This window comes from Salmo salar, chromosome 12 (genome assembly GCF_965601325.2).
Source record: "Salmo salar chromosome 12, fSalSal1, whole genome shotgun sequence".
In the NCBI taxonomy this organism is placed as follows: Eukaryota; Metazoa; Chordata; class Actinopteri; order Salmoniformes; family Salmonidae; genus Salmo; species Salmo salar.
This window is the reverse complement of record NC_138302.1, coordinates 97,726,420-97,743,771: the sequence shown is the minus strand read 5'-3', so window position 1 is coordinate 97,743,771 and position 17,352 is coordinate 97,726,420. Positions and strand designations below refer to the sequence as shown.

Below are 17,352 nucleotides of genomic sequence, written 5' to 3'. Positions count from 1 at the left end.
AGAAAAATGTATCCCTGTGATGCCTGGACAAAACACAAATTACAAATGTTATCAACACGACCTGAGCAAGACCTATTCGGTGGAAACATGTTGCAGTATGTGTCCTGCTGTAACTTCATCTGCTGATCAGCTGCTACCTCTGTATATATTTTTGTAAGTAGTTCACCAGGACAAAGTAAATGAGACAAAAAGGAATTTTAAGTAAGTAAAGTTGGTAGAGTGTTCATTGTAAGATACAGCAAGATACAGGCCTCAGTGAAAGGACTCAACCCCAAAACACCACCCAGTGAAATGACTCAACCTCAAAACACCATCCAGTGAAAGGACTCAACCCCAAAACACCATCCAGTGAAATGACTCAACCTCAAAACACCATCCAGTGAAAGGACTCAACCCCAAAACACCATCCAGTGAAATGACTCAACCCCAAAACACCATCCAGTGAAATGACTCAACCTCAAAACACCATCCAGTGAAAGGACTCAACCCCAAAACACCATCCAGTGAAATGACTCAACCCCAAAACACCATCCAGTGAAATGACTCAACCCCAAAACACCATCCAGTGAAATGACTCAACCACAAAACACCACCCAGTGAAATGACTCAACCTCAAAACACCATCCAGTGAAAGGACTCAACCCCAAAACACCATCCAGTGAAATGACTCAACCCCAAAACACCATCCAGTGAAAGGACTCAACCCCAAAACACCATCCAGTGAAATGACTCAACCTCAAAACACCATCCAGTGAAAGGACTCAACCCCAAAACACCATCCAGTGAAATGACTCAACCTCAAAACACCATCCAGTGAAAGGACTCAACCCCAAAACACCATCCAGTGAAATGACTCAACCTCAAAACACCATCCAGTAAAAGGACTCAACCCCAAAACACCATCCAGTGAAATGACTCAACCCCAAAACACCATCCAGTGAATGACTCAACCCCAAAACACCATCCATGAAATGACTCAACCCCAAAACACCATGCAGTGAAATGACTCAACCCCAAAACACCATCCAGTGAAATGACTCAACCCCAAAACACCATCCAGTGAAATGACTCAACCTCAAAACACCACCCAGTGAAATGACTCAACCCCAAAACACCACGCAGTGAAATGACTCAACCCCAAAACACCACGCAGTGAAAGTCCAAAAAGAACAATTCTCAATTGTGTGGGGTCTACTTTATAGGGTATTCTATTGTGACAAGGATCAAATGAATCTGAAGTCTTAAAACACGTGTTTTGGGGATTTCCAGTGAGGTATTTAGAGAATGACATGCATAATGTAGGCAGCTGGTTTCGTCAGAGCACATGAGGAATCTTGGGATAAAGCTCTTATGAAACACAGAGGCATTGGGACGAGGATAGGGGTTTAGTATGTAGCAACCAAAAAAACCAATGTCTCTGTTCAAGACTCTCAGTAAGACTCTCATCAATCCAAACGTATTAGCTTCCCTGCAGGCTTATTAGGCTTGGGGTGGAATAGATTAGGACATCCTGGAAATCACACTGGAGAAAGGGACACATACTGTATGTAAGCAAGGTGCACGGACCAACGATGGTGTTGGGAAACAGGAACAAATTAATACACCAGTAGGAATAACACTTGTAGGACTAGATATTGCCTGGCACAACTGTAACTATGTTAGCCATAAAATCATAAATTAAAAGTACATCATATAGACTAACCTATTTCAATCATCACCTTCCTTTTCACATCTCTATTTGTGATGGTTAGAGGACAGTAACTAGTGAGACAGTGAGAGGACAGTAACTAGTGTGATGGTTAGAGGACAGTAACTAGTTAGAGGACAGTAACTAGTGTGGTGGTTAGAGGACAGTAACTCGTGTGGTGGTTAGAGGACAGTAACTAGTGTGGTGGTGAGAGGACAGTAACTAGTGATACAGTTAGAGGACAGTAACTAGTGTGATGGTTAGAGGACAGTAACTAGTGTGATGGTGAGAGGACAGTAACTAGTGTGATAGTTAGAGGACAGTAACTAGTTAGAGGACAGTAACTAGTGTGATGGTGAGAGGACAGTAACTAGTGTGATGGTTAGAGGACAGTAACTAGTGATACAGTTAGAGGACAGTAACTAGTGTGATGGTTAGGGGACAGTAACTAGTGTGATGGTTAGAGGACAGTAACTAGTGTGATGGTGAGAGGACAGTAACTAGTGTGATGGTTAGAGGACAGTAACTAGTGTGATAGTTAGAGGACAGTAACTAGTTAGAGGACAGTAACTAGTGTGATAGTGAGAGGACAGTAACTAGTGTGATGGTTAGAGGACAGTAACTAGTGAGATGGTTAGAGGACAGTAACTAGTGTGATGGTTAGAGGACAGTAACTAGTGTGATGGTGAGAGGACAGTAACTAGTGTGATGGTTAGAGGACAGTAACTAGTGTGATGGTTAGAGGACAGTAACTAGTGTGATGGTGAGAGGACAGTAACTAGTGTGATGGTTAGAGGACAGTAACTAGTGTGATGGTTAGAGGACAGTAACTAGTGTGATGATTAGAGGACAGTAACTAGTGTGATGGTTAGAGGACAGTAACTAGTGTGATGGTGAGAGGACAGTAACTAGTGTGATGGTTAGAGGACAGTAACTAGTGTGATGGTTAGAGGACAGTAACTACTGTGATGGTTAGAGGACAGTAACTAGTGATACAGTTAGAGGACAGTAACTAGTGTGATGGTGAGAAGACAGTAACTAGTGTGATGGTTAGAGGACAGTAACTAGTGTGATGGTTAGAGGACAGTAACTAGTGAGATGGTGAGAGGACAGTAACTAGTGATACAGTTAGAGGACAGTAACTAGTGTGGTGGTGAGAGGACAGTAACTAGTGTGATGGTGAGAGGACAGTAACTAGTGTGGTGGTTAGAAGACAGTAACTAGTGAGACAGTGAGAGGACAGTAACTAGTGTGATGGTTAGAGGACAGTAACTAGTGTGATAGTTAGAGGACAGTAACTAGTGTGATGGTGAGAGGACAGTAACTAGTGTGATAGTTAGAGGACAGTAACTAGTGAGATGGTGAGAGGACAGTAACTAGTGATACAGTTAGAGGACAGTAACTAGTGTGGTGGTGAGAGGACAGTAACTAGTGTGATGGTGAGAGGACAGTAACTAGTGTGATGGTTAGAGGACAGTAACTAGTGTGATGGTTAGAGGACAGTAACTAGTGTGATGGTTAGAGGACAGTAACTAGTGTGATGGTTAGAAGACAGTAACTAGTGAGACAGTGAGAGGACAGTAACTAGTGTGATGGTGAGAGGACAGTAACTAGTGTGATGGTTAGAGGACAGTAACTAGTGAGATGGTTAGAGGACAGTAACTAGTGTGATGGTGAGAGGACAGTAACTAGTGAGACAGTGAGAGGACAGTAACTAGTGTGATGGTTAGAGGACAGTAACTAGTGTGATGGTTAGAGGACAGTAACTAGTGTGGTGGTTAGAAGACAGTAACTAGTGAGACAGTGAGAGGACAGTAACTAGTGTGATGGTTAGAGGACAGTAACTAGTGTGATAGTTAGAGGACAGTAACTAGTGTGATGGTGAGAGGACAGTAACTAGTGTGATAGTTAGAGGACAGTAACTAGTGTGATGGTGAGAGGACAGTAACTAGTGTGATAGTTAGAGGACAGTAACTAGTTAGAGGACAGTAACTAGTGTGATAGTGAGAGGACAGTAACTAGTGTGATGGTGAGAGGACAGTAACTAGTGTGATAGTTAGAGGACAGTAACTAGTTAGAGGACAGTAACTAGTGTGATAGTGAGAGGACAGTAACTAGTGTGATGGTGAGAGGACAGTAACTAGTGTGATGGTTAGAGGACAGTAACTAGTGTGATGGTTAGAGGACAGTAACTACTGTGATGGTTAGAGGACAGTAACTAGTGTGATGGTTAGAGGACAGTAACTAGTTAGAGGACAGTAACTAGTGTGATAGTGAGAGGACAGTAACTAGTTAGAGGACAGTAACTAGTGTGATGGTTAGAGGACAGTAACTAGTGTGATGGTTAGAGGACAGTAACTAGTGTGATGGTTAGAGGACAGTAACTAGTGTGATGGTTAGAGGACAGTAACTAGTGTGATGGTTAGAGGACAGTAACTAGTGTGATAGTTAGAGGACAGTAACTAGTGTGATGGTGAGAGGACAGTAACTAGTGTGATAGTTAGAGGACAGTAACTAGTTAGAGGACAGTAACTAGTGTGATGGTGAGAGGACAGTAACTAGTGTGATAGTTAGAGGACAGTAACTAGTTAGAGGACAGTAACTAGTGTGATAGTGAGAGGACAGTAACTCATGTGCACCTCTTTGTTAGAAGGGGGAATAAAGGACATAAAGCTGAGCACATGAAACTGTCCTCATTCACTCTTGTCCTTCATCGACATGATCCTTTCCCCTCGGGATAATAACATACAAATCTGTACAAGGGCTTAGTAAACCCGGAGCCTTTTGTATAATATGACGTAATAAATTTATAAAAAATCATTTAAAAATAAAACACAATTTACTACATGTCATGTACCAGAATTAGCTATGCCACCCAGTAAATATCTAATTATATTTTTTAAGTTTAAATTATTGGGTACCACTTTACATTAATCACTTCAAAAAATGTACTCAATACAATATTTATGTTTAACTATTCAGTTTTAATTATCTGATGATCAAACTTAAAAAGCCAACCTACCTTTTCCCTGTAATTAAAATGCCAACTTACCTGGTATCGGTGGTTCACTGGTCCACCGGTCTGCCTCTTCACTCTCTGACAGTAACAATTTGGTCCCTGCAGCCAGTAGCATGTATTGTGTCACTGTGAGTGACTGGCAGAGAAAGGGCTTTATCCCTCTAGTTGATCCTTTTTAAGACAATCTGCAATTTGTAATCTGAAAGCTGTGTGTACGTGGGAGTGTGTGTGTGGGGGGGGTTATTTGTGAGTGTGTATACATGGAGTGTGTGGGTTGGGAATAAAGGGAGGTGGACAAGAAGGGCAGCCTAGTGGTTAGAGCGTTGGACTAGTAACCGAAAGGTTACAAGATTGAATCCCCGAGCTGACAATGTAAAAATCTGTCGTTCTGCCCCTGAACAAGGCAGTTAACCCACTGTTCCTAGGCCGTCATTGAACATAAGAATTTGTTCTTAATTAACTTGCGTAGTTAAATAAAGGTAAATAAGAGGGATTATGTGGACGGACCAGTAATTTACTTACCAGTGAATTCTTTAAATAGATATCAGTTGATTTCAAAATGTCAGTTTGTACAGTTGAAGTCGGAAGTTTACATACACCTTAGCCAAATACATTTAAACTCAGTTTATCACAATTCCTGACATTTAATCCTAGTAAAAAATCCCTGTTTTAGGTCAGTTAGGATCACCACTATCTTTAAGAATGTGAACTGTCAGAATAATAGTAGAGAGAATGATTTATTTCAGCTTTTATTTTCTTTCATCACATTCCCAGTGGGTCAGAAGTTTACATACACTCAATTAGTATTTGGTAGCATTGCCTTTAAATTGTTTAACTTGGGTCAAACGTTTCAGGTAGCCTTCCACAAGCACAAATGTTCTATAGGATTGAGGTCAGGGCTTTGTGATGGCCACTCCAATACCTTGACTTTGTTGTCCTTAAGCCATTTTGCCACAACTGTGGAAGTATGCTTGGGGGTCATTGTCCATTTGTAAGTCCCATTTGCGACCAAGCTTTAACTTCCTGACTGATGTCTTTAGATGTTGATTCAATATATCCACATTCTTTTACTTCCTCATGATGCTATCTATTTTGTGAAGTGCACCAGTCCCTCCTGCAGCAATGCACCCCCACATCATGATGCTGCCACCCCCGTGCTTCATGGTTGGGATGATGTTCTTCGGCTTGCAAGCGTCCCCCTTTTTCCTCCAAACATAACGATGGTCATTATGGCCAAACAGTACTATTTTTGTTTCATCAGACAAGAGGACATTTCTCCAAAAAGTACGATCGTTGTCCCCATGTGCAGTTGCAAACCGTAAACTGGCTTTTTTATAGCGGTTTTGGAGCAGTGGCTTCTTCCTTGCTGAGCGGCCTTTCAGGTTATGTCGATATAGGACTCATTTTACTGTGGATATAGATACTTTTGTACCTGTTTCCTCCAGCATCTCCACAAGGTCCTTTGCTGTTGTTCTGGGATTGATTTACACTTTTCTCACCAAAGTACGTTCATCTCTAGGAGACAGAACGCGTCTCCTTCCTGAGCAGTATGACGGCTGCGTGGTCCCATGGTGTTTATACTTGCGTACTATTGTTTGTACAGATGAACGTGGTACCTTCAGGCGTTTGGAAATTGCTCCCAAGGATGAACCAGACCTGTGGAGGCCTACAATTTTTTTTCTGAGGTCTTGGCTGATTTCTTTTGATTTTTCCATGATGTCACTGAGTTTGAAGGTAGGCCTTGAAATACATCCACAGGTAATAGGCTAATTGACATAATTTGAGTCAATCAGAAGCTTCTAAAGCCATGACATCATTTTCTGGAATTTAGTCAACTTAGTGTATGTAAACTTCTGACCCACTGGAATTGTGATACAGTGAATTATAAGTGAAAAAATCTGTCTAAACAATTGTTGGAACAATTACTTGTGTCATGCACAAAGTAGATGTCCTAACCGACTTGCCAAAACTATAGTTTGTTAACAAGAAATTTGTGGAGTGGTTGAAAAACGTGTTTTAATGATTCCAACCTAAGCGTATGTAAACTTCCAACTTCAACTGTATCTGTCAGTATCTAGAGTTCTAATAATACAGATAGATGTCAGTCTTGGTGTCTTTAGTCTAAAACTCTTGTCAAATATACTAAAACTGCTCAATGTTACCTTGTGGAACTTTATGTTTCAGCTTGCAATGTAATATTGTTACATTTACTGTACATCGCCATACCGTTCTGTAAAAGAGGGTTAACTAAATGCACACTAATCCTATTTAGGTCTATAGAGACCTCAAATCAAATCGTATTCGTCACATGTGCAGAATACAATACCTTACAGTGAAATGCTTACTTACACGCAGTTTAAAAAAATACGAATAAAAAATAAAAGTTACATGTACACTACAGTTCAAAAGTTTGGGGTCACTTAAAAATGTCCTTGTTTTTGAAAGAAAAGCTTCTTTTTTTTGTCCATTAAAATAACATCAAATTGATCAGAAATACAGTGTAGACATTGTTAATGTTGTAAATTACTGTTGTAGCTGGAAACAGTAGATTTTTAATGGAATATTTACCCACACTTATTCAGCGAGTGGACCATGTCTGTTATATCCGTGTTCGTCACCTACGGGTTTGATTCTTTTGTTGTTGTATTTTAGATGAATTTGTGCATGCAGTAACCCAAACGTCATGAGGTTGTCAGAACTTATGAAAGAGACTGGTTTACTAAACAGCAACGTGATTGAGCTCTAGTGCTCCGTGGCCTAGTGATGAAACAACTTTCCTCGTTTTACTTTGTCTTTTCAGCTGGATTCCACAGTCCAAAAATAATACAAAAACAACAAATGACTTCATTTCTTTATTCAAGAGTAGAGAACCGTCACATCAGAGTTAAAAGACGAGAACTTGACACGTATAACCTGGTCCCCCAGATCCGTTTGTGCTCTCGTCAACTCCATTGCGGTTAATGTGTTTGACGTGACAATGAGTAGGTACAATAGCAGAAACTGACAGGCACTCAGGCTACAATACACCGTGAGAGAGAACGATTAATTGAACATACATGATCCAAAAGGTTTTTCAAGAAGCAAGAGACTTAACGTGGCTTTTATTAAAACAGGGTACAGATACCACCTGCTTAACCCAGACGGATGTCACTGGTGAACACATCATTCAGTCTGCTTTAACCAGACTAGGTTGTTTTAGTCATCCAGGAGAGATGGCAGTTACCAGACAAGTCTCTCATTCTAAACAGGCGACCAATTACAAGCCAATAAATCCTATTTCTCCATGGTACTATTTCACAAACAGGCCTCCTTTGTTCCAACGCCTCGCTAGCTAATCCACATTTCAAAGTCCTATTCATCCTCATGGGAATAGGAAAATGGAATAACTTTAGAGAATGACTGACTGGTACGCTAGAGAGAGACTAAACCAATCTGAACTATTGATCTTTTCCGAAGAAGATTTGTTAAAACATTGCATTGCCCATACAATGGATTATATACATTAGCTTTGTCTTGTTCTCCCACACAGATTGACTCACAAAAGGAAACAATGTTTGGACAAACAGCTAAATCATTATTATTATTATTAGGAGTGTTGCTAAATTCACATGGACCCATCTGAAGTTGTTGCCCATTATACCTGGTCTGTGGACAATTAGTTCCCGATATTTCCACGACCGCTAGTATATTTTGGTACAGACCTTTAACAATTAAAGGGTTGTGGACAAAACTACATTGCAGATGGGCCATAGGCGCTCTGTTAAATTAGGTTTATTTGTCCACAGACATACTGTTCCTACTGTAACACAATGTGTCACTCATGAACACTGAGCAAGCCTTAAAGCCTTAGTCATTACTGAAGCCTCCAATCAACTTTTCAGATGGTTCATCAGCTGTTTTTAGTTGGGTTTTTTTAACCAGAATCCTGGTATCCGTGGTAAGTCCACCACTCTTTCACAGTGAAAGCGTTCAGCTACTGAAGCTAGCAGCAGGCTATCAGTTCCAGGTTAAGGTTCAGCGTATCTATGAAGAGGCTGATGTGAGCTGACCCTTGTGTACGTACTCCAGAGCTGTAGCGATGGTTCTCATGTCCATCTCAATACTGCGAGCCCAGTTCTCCACATCACCTATTTCCTGTTCAAAACAAAAACATAAAAAAGGTTAAAAGGCTAGGGCTGCCTTATTAAGGGGTCAATACTAAGGATACAATGGGAAGAGGTACAACTAAAAATGTCAGAAGTTCATGAATAAGTAGCCTACATGTTAAAGACTACACAAGTGTTGCAGCTATTTCCTACCACAAGGGGGACATGATCAACTTTACGACAAGGGGGGCATGATCAACTTTATGAGAAGGGGGGACATTATCAACTTTATGAGAAGGGGGGGCATGATCAACTTTACGACAAAGGGGGACATGATCGACTTTACGACAAGGCGGGGCATGATCAACTTTACGACAAGGGGGGACATGATCAACTTTATGAGAAGGGGGGGCATGATCAACTTTACGACAAAGGGGGACATGATCAACTTTACGACAAGGGGGGACATGATCAACTTTACGAGAAGGGGGGGCATTATTAACTTTATGAGTGAGCACCTGACATTTAATCGTCAGGCAGTCCTGAAAGTTATCCTCTTAATGACAAAGCCAACAGTAAATTCTTGACAAAGCATGAGTGAGCTGTGACACAGATGACTCAGAGCTATTTAACCTCTACTAAGCTAACATATGGAATTGTTTTAAGATGGTCAGACCATTAGTCATTTAGCTATTTGATTTTGAACTTTAGGTATAAAATGTTTTTTTTGTTTTTTTAAATGATAAAATATGACATTTGGCTTTTGCTACTATAGCCCATACAAACACATTGAATAACACAAACAAAAAATATCTAAATAGATCATAAGGAATATGTTTTTGAAGTGTCTGTCCTATATCTAGGAGATGTAAGTAAAGTTTAGGAAATATATATTTTTTGGAACAATATCACAAAACTGCCACAAAACGACCTTTTCGTGAGAAGACGGATTTTCAGGATGTCTCATGTTCGGACATACACCGCTGTAGCTCGGCCACCTTCCACCGCAGATCCGGAAGGCGAAATAGGCGGATGCCATGATATCTCTACCTTAAACTGACGTATTTTCTGATAGGGATTTTTTTTATTATTATGTTACTTAGATTGACGCACGGGAGTGTCAAAAGACTTAAGGATTAATACCAAAACATATCAACCTTACTCTCTCGCTCGCTCTCTGTTCTTCCTGACCAAGCCAAGGTATGTGACTGTACAGGACACATTCCTTATGCACCTCTAATACAGCTTCCTGGAAGATTACAGACCCGAGAGATGGAATATGGCATTTGATGTTCAACAACAAGGGTTTGGATTTCCCTCCATACCTTAGGCATCTACTGGTGTCAATGTTAACACAGGCAGAGATTGGCTTAAAGCTGAGTGTGAGCCTTGGTACTTAAAAAACAGTAGCTCACCATCTGTTTGAGTCAGTGATATATATTGCTTTGATGAGCTTGAGGCCTACTAAATGTTAAGTATCACACGTGTTTAACTAAAATGCTCTTGAACCTATTTAACATGTTTGCCTGGCTGGGAATGTGGCAGGGTTAACATTATAACAGGAGTGGAAAGTAAACTAACAGCTAGGCCTCTGGCGATGAAAAGACACCAGTTTGTTCTGATCCCAAAGGAAACTTATATTGTACTCCTCATCAGGTTTGAAACACTCATTACAGGGGGGTCATTTTGGGGCCTGCTATCATTCAACAAACAAAAGGATTTAGGGGGGAAATAGCTACTAATCTAAGACCATACTGTACAGTCTGTATACCTTCAGGGCTTGGTTAAAGCCTTCCACCATACTGTACAGTCTGTATACCTTCAGGGCTTAGTTAAAGCCTTCCACCATACTGTATAGTGTCTGTATACCTTCAGGGCTTAGTTAAAGCCTTCCACCATACTGTACAGTCTGTATACCTTCAGGGCTTAGTTAAAGCCTTCCACCATACTGTACAGTCTGTATACCTTCAGGGCTTGGTTAAAGCCTTCCACCATACTGATCCACTGAGCGGTCTGCTTGGAGAACTGGCTGGCCTGCACCTGTAACGTCTTCACCTCATGGTCCAGCTTCCTCTGGTTCACGTACGCCTGGGCCACCCTGGAATTAAAACACAGCAACTGGAAGATGAGTATAACAACATTTTAAGAGACATGGCGATCAGAAGATTTGACATAAGGATGTAGGCCTAAGCAACGTCTAACAAATCAACAGAAGGTTGAATTGATGACATCTTATGTGCAAAGACATTCTATTGGATACTGAAGAGAAATTAGACAGGAAGTAGTGATTATGAAAGTGTAAAAAAAAAAAAAAGAATCCTTATGAAATCCATAATCTCAACAACAAAAAAAGTAGGTTTCTACACTTGACTTTATACTCTTTGTTAACTGCAATTGAATGTAGTGGCGCAACAATGGTAGTCAAGTCCAACTGTTTTCACATGGTGCTTTTCTTGTGTGTCGCCACTAGATCAAACTTCCTGCCATCCAGGACCTCTATACCAGGCGGTGTCAGAGGAAGGCCCTAAAAATGGTCAAAGACTCCAGCCACCCTAGTCAGGCTGTTCTCTCTGCTACCGCACGGCAAGCGGTACCGGAGCGCCGACTCTAGGTCCAAACGGCTCCTTAAACAGCTTCTACCCCCAAGCCATAAGATTGCTGAACAAGTAACCAAATGACCACCCGGACTATTTACATTTTTTGGCTGCTACTCGCTGTTTATATCTATGCATAGACACTTTACCCCTACCTACATGTACAAATTACCTACACCACCTGTATATAGCCTCGTTATTGTTATTTTTGTTATACTTAAAAAAATATATGTATTTAGTAAATATTTTCTTAAAACTGCATTGTTGGTTAATAAGGGCTTGTAAGTAAGCATTTCACTGTAAGGTCTACACCTGTTGTATTCGGCGCATGTGGCGAATACAATTTGATTTTAATTTACTTTTGTACTATTGAAATATTACCGGTGTGTATGTACACTGTGCTGTGGAGTCACATGTTATCATTGGTTAACACAGTGATTGAAAGCTAATAAGCACACTGACAGGGGGCAGTTTCCTGGGCACAGATGATGCCTAGTCCTGAACTAACAACTCAATTGAGAATCTCCATTGAAAACGTTTGATTTTTTTTTTTTGTCCAGGATAATAAAAAAAAATATCTATGGGGCATTTTCAGTTATAAAATCAAAGATTGCTTTGTATGAAGATGGGAAGAAACTGCTTCTCCAATAGAAATCCCAGATCACACCTGTAGGTGTTGTCATGGAGACGTTAGCTAGCTAAGATCAAGTGCATTTGACAAAATGATATAAACCTACAGCTCATATACAAGATGGTAGCTAAACATTTTCAATGCAGGTTACAAAACAGGCCTAATTTGTCACGTGTCAACAAATTTGATCTGAAATGGCCGAGTTGAACAGCTGAATGACTTGAACCAAAATGACAAGATGGGTACATAAAAACAGGGGTAGGTCCCTATAAAACATTTTTTTAAATCTGTGTTGTGGACGGAATCAAGACATTAAAAACGTAATTCAACAATATATTCAACTTGTTTGGAAATTAACTAAAATCTATTGAACAAAAGTTATTAGAAGTTATTAGAAATGTCATTAAAATTTGCCAAAGTGAATCATAAGACAAACAAAATGCATCAGTGATTCGTATTTTCATGCAACTTTCTGAAACAGCACAGGAATGCCTCTGAGTGGGTGTGTGCGGTGCATACGTCTACACTTTGTGTAGCCGTTAGCTATGATGCTAATGATAACATTATTCTGGTAGAGATAGAAAGGCTTTCCCAAAAACCTTATCAATTAAAAATGTTAACTACAAAGTAGCCTATATGTCTACCTGGCAGAATAATATTGTGATTATTTGCATCAATCCAGTGGCCATTTGTTTTGCAAACTCTGCAATCACACGAGCACTACAGAAACACCGCTTAACCAAACAACTGTTTCTTCCTGGTGCACATTTCCATTAAAGGGTAACTACACAAAAATCATATTTGAAGAAAAAAAATCCCAGAACTAAAAATGTGTCTTCTGATGCAGTTTAAACATTAGTGTGGTCTTACAACAACATCCATTTTTATATATATATATATATATATATATATATATATATATATATATATATATATATATATATATACTTTTATTTTTTTAAGTGAGTGAGAGAGAGCGAAAACTTAAATCTTGAAAAACTAAAATGGAAAATAACGAATTTGGGAAAAACAAAACATAGTCAGGCAAAAAATAAATACATATTTTTATAGGTCTCTACAGGGTAAATGCCACAAGCTAGCTTCTAGCCATATATTCACATACCCAACATTGAGGTGATCCACCAAGGCTTCTGTTAGACAGGTGGCAGCTGCAATAGCCTCTCGTCTGCGTCTCTCTGAGCAGGGCAAAAGAAAACAGGAGTGTATTCATTACATCTTCAAGCGGAAACCGTTTAAACCACCAAATAGAAGTAAATCGACCACAACAGAACAAAAAACAGGGAGGGTCCTACCTGAATTTCTTCAATAGAAACTCCGTTTTTTTTTTTTTTTTTGCAAAACGTTAAATAGTTTGGAGTAAACTGTTTCTGTTGCAGAATATGCGTAATGAATGCACCTACAGAAAACGTTTACCGTTTAATAACCAAACGGAAGCAAAACTAGAGTTTCTAGTTATTGGACAAATGTAGGAATCCGCCACCCCGGAATGAACAAACCCCACCTACCATGTCATGGGTGGAATAGCATAACGTAGCTAGGTTAGCCATCAAGTCAACAACGGTACCGTCTTCTAGTTAGCTAAATTGGTTGTATTCACCCAAACTTGAGTAACCATTGGAGTACATGTACTTGTATATAACCACATATATATTGGGTCGTTACTATATATATATATATATATATATGCGGTATAAAGTCGATTCCAGGTGCTAGTTAGCTAAGTGACTGGTCCAGGGCGTCAGTTCCAATAACGTTACTAGCAGAGGCAACTCTGCTAAACAGACCTAACTAACTATAAATCCAGTTATCGTCACGAAATTGACAATTTGTTCGACTCATGTATTTCAAACAGTTGTTTGTTCTAAAGGTTCAACTAACTAGAACCTTGTTGTTGCAGCTAACTTGCTAACTATATTTCCTAGCTAATGTTTTTAGCATATAGCATAGTTAGCTGCAGCGACACACGATACTTTCTTTACCCTGGTCTCACCTTGCAGTTCCTTTCTCTCGTTTTGCTTTGCATGGTGCTCCTTCAATAAACGAGAAAGCATTTTTACTTTATTGTTCGCTACCTTAATTTAATTGTGTAATGTATTTTCATTTATCTAGCAGGGACATGAGAGCTGGCAGGATTTACAGCTGTTGTCACCAGACCCACGTAATGATGATCAATGGCGTTTCTCGTAGGCAAATATCTAAGATCAGCTTTCCATTCCAAAGCAGAAACGTTGAATTAGCCCAAAATAACGCAATATTGACTTCAGATCCGTTTTTATTTCTTCTTTGGAGTTTAACGGAAGTTGGCATCCAATATGTTGCATTACTGCCACCAAGTGGACTATAATATAAATCCGTTGTACTTTGTCAGAAAAAATGGGAAAAGAGAAAAACACCGCCACTCAACACACCACTCTTCCAAAGTCAAATCTCATATACCCAAATACTTCTCTGCAGCTGCCACCACAACATCTATTTGCTGTGATTTACATTCCATTTCTGTGGTACAGTTGATCACCATTGCTATGAACGCTAAGAAGCCACCCTTACTGAAGCAAACATCACTCGTTGCTCTATCTCTCTGTGCTTGCACAGATCGACTACTCACAGCAATCCTCTCAGGATCCTTCACCGTTGACCCATCCTCCTCTACTTTCTTCAGCACTACTCTGACTCTGGCCACTTCAACCTGCCTCTCTCTCACCGGACACTTCCGATCCCCCAGCAACATGGGCACTCCTACAGTTTACACACACACACACACACACACACACACACACACACACACACACACACACACACACACACACACACACACACACACACACACACACACACCTTTATCCCCCGAAACCACACAATCCTTTATCACATGCCCTCCTGCACACTTCCCACATCTTGGAATCTTCTTCCTATAAACTACTACAACATGGCCATAAACGTGGGACCTGAAACACTGCAGTGGATTCGGCACAAAAGCTCTAACAGGATAACTAATATATGACTCAAAACTCAGAAGGACCAACAGTGACTCCTCTGTTTCACCACGCTCACCACCGGGTCTGAACGGTGGGCATCACAAACACCAGGAATTCTCACCTTCAATCTCTCCACCTCCACACGTAACGCTACCCCCAGAAATCACTCCTTTCAATGGTGCCCTGTTCCTAACAGCAAAGCAAGAAACAGATCTACACCCAAGTTGCGTGACACAGAGCGTCCGCTATCCTCTGATCAGAACAAACACAAACAAATATCACAAGTCCACTACGGGTTACCTTCACTGATTCAACTGCACCCAACTCCTTTCTCATCCACCATGAAACCACAAATGAATCCGACTAAAAAAGGCAAGAGTCCACTTTCTCCAAAAAAAAGTTCACTCTTACTAGACCAGATTCTTCTTTTTCATGTCAATTGATGCCAGGCTCAAGTGCTGAGCTCTTCACCACATCTTCCAGCTCACTTAACTCACCCTCATTCACTTCCATTTCACCTCCAGAACTCAGTCTGGCTCACTCTGTTTGCACTTGACACCACTTTTCTTCGACACCCCATCTCCATTTTTATTGCCATCGTCCTCCAATTCAAATCCAACCTCTGCTTTCCTCATTCTCTTCTTCCTCTCTTCCCTGTGCCATTATACCATCTGTGCCATTAGTGTCTGTGACAGCATGGGCAGCGCCATTGAGGCTACAACCCATAGGAATCCCCACCTAGTTGACTCCTTTGACTACTTTAAAATGGCAGAAGCATGGTGTAAGGCCTCAATGGCCCTGCCCTTGCCCATGCTAAAACATCACATGCTTTGTAAACAACAGGTGTGGACTAACAGTGAAATGCTTACTTACGGCCCTTCCCAACAATGCAGAGAGAAAGAAAATAATAGAAAAGTAAAACATGTAATAATGAAAGTAATAATAGATACACATTCAGTAACTATAACTTGGCTCTATACATGGGGTACCAGTACTGAGTCGATGTGCAGAGGTATGCTGTAATTGAGGTAGATATGTACATATAACTAGGAATAAAGTGACAGATAATAAACAGTAGCAGCAGAGTATGTGATGTGTTAAAAGAGTTTGTGCAAAAAGGGTCAATGCAGATAGTTAAATAGCTAACCAATAGCTACCCGGACTAACTATTTAACAGTCGTATGGGTTGGGGGCAGAAGCTGTTCAGGGTCCCGTTGGTTCCAGACTTGGTGCATCGGTACCGCTTGCCGTGAGGTAGCAGAGACAACAGTCTATGACTTGGGTGGCTGGAGTCTTTGACAATTTTTAAGGCCTTCCTCTGACACCGCCTGGTATAGAGGTCCTGGATGGCAGGGAGCTCGGCTCTACTGATGTACTGGGCCGTACGCATCACCATCTGTAGCACCTTACGGTCGGATGCCAAGCAGTTGCCATACCAAGAGGTGATGCAGCCAGTCAAGACGCTCTCAGTGGTGCAGCTGTAGAATTTTTTGAGGATCTGAGGATCAACTGGTATCATTAACTCCAGCCAGCCAAGTCATAGACGGTGCACCGGTACCGCTCGCCGTGCAGTAGTAAAGAGAACAAAGTCTGGAACCAACAGGACTCTGAACATCACTTTTGACTAATCACATACGCTGCTCCTACTTTTTATTGTCTATCCTGTTGCCTAGTCACTTCATCCCTACCTATATGCGCATATCTACCTCAATTACCTCACACCCCTACACATCAACTCAGTACTGGTACCCTGTGAATTTAACCAAGTTATCATCAACTCAGTACTGGTACCCTGTGTATTTAACCAAGTTATCATCAACTCAGTACTGGTACCCTGTGTATTTAACCAAGTTATCATCAACTCAGTACTGGTACCCTGTGTATTTAACCAAGTTATCATCAACTCAGTACTGGTACCCTGTGTATTTAACCAAGTTATCATCAACTCAGTACTGGTACCCTGTGTATTTAACCAAGTTATCATCAACTCAGTACTGGTACCCTGTGTATTTAACCAAGTTATCATCAACTCAGTACTGGTACCCTGTGTATTTAACCAAGTTATCATCAACTCAGTACTGGTACCCTGTGTATTTAACCAAGTTATCATCAACTCAGTACTGGTACCCTGTGTATTTAACCAAGTTATCATCAACTCAGTACTGGTACCCTGTGTATTTAACCAAGTTATCATCAACTCAGTACTGGTACCCTGTGTATTTAACCAAGTTATCATCAACTCAGTACTGGTACCCTGTGTATTTAACCAAGTTATCATCAACTCAGTACTGGTACCCTGTGTATTTAACCAAGTTATCATCAACTCAGTACTGGTACCCT

General features: G+C 40.6%; 1 protein-coding gene across 1 annotated transcript; it reads right to left on the bottom strand.

The window, feature by feature from the left end:
- Positions 1-7,545: 7,545 nt before the first annotated feature.
- On the bottom strand, positions 7,546-14,350 carry LOC106566155 (biogenesis of lysosome-related organelles complex 1 subunit 1). Its single transcript, XM_014134014.3, has 4 exons — positions 14,028-14,350; positions 13,140-13,212; positions 10,757-10,889; positions 7,546-8,840 (listed from the first exon to the last, which is right to left on the bottom strand). The coding sequence occupies exons 1-4, from the start codon at positions 14,086-14,088 to the stop codon at positions 8,730-8,732; spliced, it is 378 nt and encodes a 125-aa protein (XP_013989489.1). The 5' UTR covers positions 14,089-14,350; the 3' UTR covers positions 7,546-8,729.
- Between the last annotated feature and the right edge of the window lie 3,002 nt (positions 14,351-17,352).